This window comes from Arachis ipaensis, chromosome B01, assembly GCF_000816755.2.
Source record: "Arachis ipaensis cultivar K30076 chromosome B01, Araip1.1, whole genome shotgun sequence".
Classification (NCBI taxonomy): Eukaryota; Viridiplantae; Streptophyta; class Magnoliopsida; order Fabales; family Fabaceae; genus Arachis; species Arachis ipaensis.
The window spans coordinates 3,625,640-3,630,588 of NC_029785.2; the positions used below are offsets into that span (position 1 = coordinate 3,625,640).

Here is a 4,949-nt window from a genome sequence, read left to right on the forward strand (position 1 = left end):
ATTTTAGAAAATGAAAATGACAAAGACTTGTAAAATATTTAAAAATTTGACCGAAATGATATTATTAAATAAATAGCACTATTTTTACTGACTAAAAGTCTGACATGATTAATACGAATACTTACGTGACAATTTTATATAGTGATGGATTATTTTTTGACAAATTTTTTTTATTTTTTCAAAAAGTTTTTGTCATTTATTTTCACCTTTTAAAATTATTTTATCAGAATATTTTGTATTTATCTTTGATAGTTTGTTTATACATATTATATTAGAGAGACATGACATTTAATCAAATCACTCTTTTACACACCCTCCGAAAGACAACTTTTTCATTTTTTTTAACTTCTGATCAATAATCATTTTTAATATTAAAAACAAAATGATATTTAAAAGTAGGGTTTATAGCATTAATCTCTACTAAAATGTTCGAAAATAGTACCTGAAATCTGAATGGGAAAATGACCATTCTCCTTGAGCATGTCAAAATGGTAGAGCAAGGAGTAAACCGTGGCGGACATGGGCCACAGCGAAGCCACCGGAATATTCTTCCGGTTGGCAACACCAATGGACCAAACCAGCTTGGTGTCAGCAATAATGGCGGTGACCGGAGGGTCAAGGCGGTCCAACAAATCCTCAAAGGGACCCTCCATTTTGGTGGAAACCGCATTCATGAAAGCAGGGAAGTCCTTCGCTCGATCAAGCTCCGAAGGAATAACGTTCGGAATCGTGGCGAAACGAACGTTGTCGGGTTTCGCTTCGTTTTTTATGAAACCGTGCCATTCTTCGGTGACCACGAAGGATACTATGATGTCTGGTTTTCTTGTGGCTAGCATCGAGCAGAGGTTCATCATGGGGTTCACGTGGCCCCTTCCGGGGTACGGCATTGCCACCACGTGGCACATGGCTTTGGATTCCACGTGGATAGTTCCCATGACGATGATGCTCTTCTTTGAATGGAGAATTTAATGTTATTTGGGTTTGGAGGGACAATGAGGTTTGAAGGTGTTTATATATACATAGAAGAGGAATACTTTATAGTTTATATTGGAGCAGAGAATTATATTCTATTATTCTTACATTATTGTGATGGATGGGAAGAAGATAATTCATCATGTCATTTTTTCGATTTTCGGACTATATATGATCATTTTTATTTGTTCTTTTTTTTTCTATATTTTATCACTTTAATTTGTGTTTTTTTTTTTTTTTATGTAACCCATGTTTTGTGGGGTAGTCTTTAATTTTAAGCAAAATTTGAAGAGAATTTTGAATGGATTACATTTACACCTGCATTTATCGTAATTTTTATCTTTAAAATATGAGGCTATAGAATTTTTGGGGGAAAAAAAAGTAGTATTTATAAAAGGCGCTAACTGAAGTGCATGTTAGATATAAAAGTAGTGTAGCAATAATATGATCCTTTTGGAGAATTTCGAAACGAAATAAGAGAAATGGTTAGTTGCATGATTGTTCATGTCTGATCCTTATTGGGCTGCTCTTTAAATGCATTGTACAATAATGGTTATTATGGAGAAATCATAGACTGCAGAGTTGTAGTAATAATTTCTACTTTCTCCATGTCCAATTGTTCGCGTGCTTACACAAAAATAAGTTACTAAACTAATTATTATATATTTGTGTATAAATATATATTATTTAATTTATTTTTTAATATATATTTTATATTAATGACTAATTTAAAATTAAATTTTATAATATATCTAACATAATTGACATATATATGTTTTCAATCCATCAAACAAATGCATTCTTTTTTAAAAATTAACAAATTTATTAAGAAAATTATTAGCAATACTTTTTTAAACAGTCCGTATTGTTCACTAGTTCTGTAAGACTGTCATATATGATCACCTATGGATAAGGAAAGAGATGTTATAATTGCCTGCTATTATAATTAAGAATAATCATGTTTCATGCACAATTATAAGGTGCAAGTGGATGTGTAAATGAATTATAATCATGCATTAGGTGTTCTTTGGTCCAGAAGTGAAAATACCTTAAAATCTAAAAATAATTTTTATTTTATTTTATTTTTAAAAATATTATTCCTTGAAATTTTAAAAATTAAATAGAAATTTTTTAATTTTTTTAAAATGAACTTCAAACTTACTATATTTTGAGGGAGACAAAATTAAATGGATTTAATGTCGATAATTAATCTCGAATAAAAATTATAAAAATATATGGGAATATTGACACCTATTTTATTAGTGTAATCTGTAAATATGAATTCATGATTTCAACGTTATCTTTTGTGTTATTTCTAAATACTCAAATTTGTATATGAAAAATAAAAGAAATCGACCAATGAATATAGGGTTTATTTTTTTAGATATGAAAAGCATGTGTGTGTCGTGCATTGTTATGGAGAATGTGGGTGCTAGATATGAATGTGGGACAGCTTTTTCTAAAACAAAGGATGAAAAAATTGGACCATCCAATTTTTTGTAAAAAAAATTAAGCCCACTAATCAAACGGTCCGATTTGTTTGGGGGTAATCGGACCATCCGATTTCTATAGATTTAATTTTTTTTTTATTTCGAGAGAATCAAATGGGACCGTCCGATTTGATTATTATATGTGTTATTTGATTCCGTGAATACAAATTGGTGGGTCCGATTTGCTATATATATATGTGTGTGTGTAACTCGTAGAGGGATTCTTAGATCTCCTCTCCTTCTTCTTTTCTTCTTTTTCCCTCAACTTCTCTGTTTCTCTGTTATTTCAGATGAAGTAAAAAAATTTGATAGTGAAGTTTATATTCATATGAGTGAGAAAAATGGATGATAGAGTCTTACTAAAGTATATTATTTCGGTCAGATTTTGTTACAAATATCTGAAGGAGTAAAATTTATTTGTGAAAATCCGTTAGATATTGTTATTCCATTCACAATCTCATTTGAAGAACTAAAAGGTGTGATTTGTGAAAAGATAGGTTCTGCAGTGTCAAAAAAATATCATGTATTTTATACAGATATCCTATACCGGTATTTGGTGGATTCGTTCAATTTCAAACGAAATATGTAACTGATGAAGTGAGCATGCAAGAGATGTTTTCAACGTATCTATGGATACTGTTTTCGTCAACGCACTGTAAACGTTCTTTTAAATCCCGAAACCACGCCAAATTTATGCAGCTTCTTCTATAGTCTGACTTTTTCGGTGCAATCCCAAAATGGTGCAAACACTCAGCCTCTAAGGTTTCGGACTACTCATAGTCACTCCTGTCACTGGAAGACTGTTTGTCGGAAGACCAAGAATCAAAGCCACATCTTTCAATATCACAACACACTCACTAACCGAAAGGTGAAATGTGTGTGTGTGTGTCTGCGTGCCACCTCTCGACTAGAGCATTTACCAATACTTTCTGACATTGAACTATTCCAATCTAGGAAACATGATAAAAATCAGTGAACCATAAATGCTCCTCCACAGCATAATTATACCGATCCGAAAGCAGTAACTAGGTGATTACATGTCAAATTCTATAAACTCTACAAAAACATAACAAACTATTAGTAAATTAATAATAATTACTAATTCACTATTAAAAATTAATAATTCCCTAATAATAGTAACTAATTTATTAGACTAATACTAATTTAGTAACTAGCATATATGCGTATAAATACAACTAACCTATCAATAATTTAACTATCATTATTAAAAAAAATTTCCAGCTTTAACACAAAACATGTTAATTAACTACTAAAAGTTAATAATTCCCTAATAATAGTAACTAATTTATTAGACTAATACTAATTCAACTGTTTACATCTAGAATAATAATAATTATTAATAATACTAATAATTTAACTCCAAAATATTAATAATTCAACGGTTTTCTAAATTTTCATTCAATTGTTTCTTACATAATTGTTTATTTATATATTCATAGTTTAATGGATAATCGCTACAACACAACCAGCATTTTGCGGCAGTTATGGGAGCCAAACATATTGCGGCGGTTAAACCAAACACTGAAAGATAGGTCGTGGGTAAACGATTAGCGGCGGTTTTAGCTAACCGCTGAAATAACCGCCGCTAAACGTCTATCAATTTTGCCGCCGCTAAATAGCAAATAAACGAAAACAATATTTGAACCGCCGCCAAATTTTAGTATTCTGTTTGTAGTTATTAGAATCGGACCGAACCGTCCGGTAGTCCAACCGACTCAATCGTTAAACCCGCGCTTCCACCAATAGACCCACAACGTGTGGATCACATTTGATTATAATTATTGCACTAATAATTATATAGCGCTGGAACCTATAAGAAGGAAAAGCTTTAACAATATCATGTTACCACCAAGTCAAGTCTCTTCAATGTATATAGCGCTAATAATTATATATATCATATGAACACATTTGATTGTCACACAATTTTTTTTTGTATACTTTATATCTGATCATAGTTATTATAGACACCTTATATATTGGGTAAAATGCACAATTAAATCAAATGGAGGACCAAATTACACAATTCTACGAAATTGAAAAACATTACCAGGATCTCCCAAAAGCACATTCTTATGTAATTCGAATCAGTCTCATTCGAATTAGACAAACCAACACTAATTTGAATTAGTCCTATTCGAATTAGTAGTAATGCTTGTAATTCGAATTTGTCCAATTTGAATTATGCTTTCATGTAGTCTTAGGGTAGTTCGAATCAGGGTGATTCGAATTATGCATGTTAGGACGTCCCTAGTAATTCGAATGGGTCTGCTTCAAATTAATTTTGGACCATAGTAGATCGAATTAATTTACATCTATTTATATATGATCCAAACGTATATATAGAGTACAATAAAGAGTACATTCAATCATAAATAAAAAATAATAATTATAAATATTTTTTATAAATTATTAAAAATCAAATATTTTCTAAAAATATTTATTAAGATTTTGAATTTATTAAACATA

The 4,949-nt window shown here is 30.5% G+C and overlaps 1 protein-coding gene across 1 annotated transcript in view; it reads right to left on the reverse strand.

Moving 5' to 3' along the window:
• The window catches only part of LOC107616161 (UDP-glycosyltransferase 87A1-like), a 2,983-nt gene extending 1,788 nt beyond the window's left edge, over positions 1-1,195 (reverse strand). Inside the window, exon 1 of the mRNA XM_016318158.2 lies at positions 443-1,195. Within this exon, the coding sequence (XP_016173644.1) occupies positions 443-935 (493 nt within the window). The 5' untranslated portion in view covers positions 936-1,195. The remainder of the gene's footprint in view (positions 1-442) is intronic.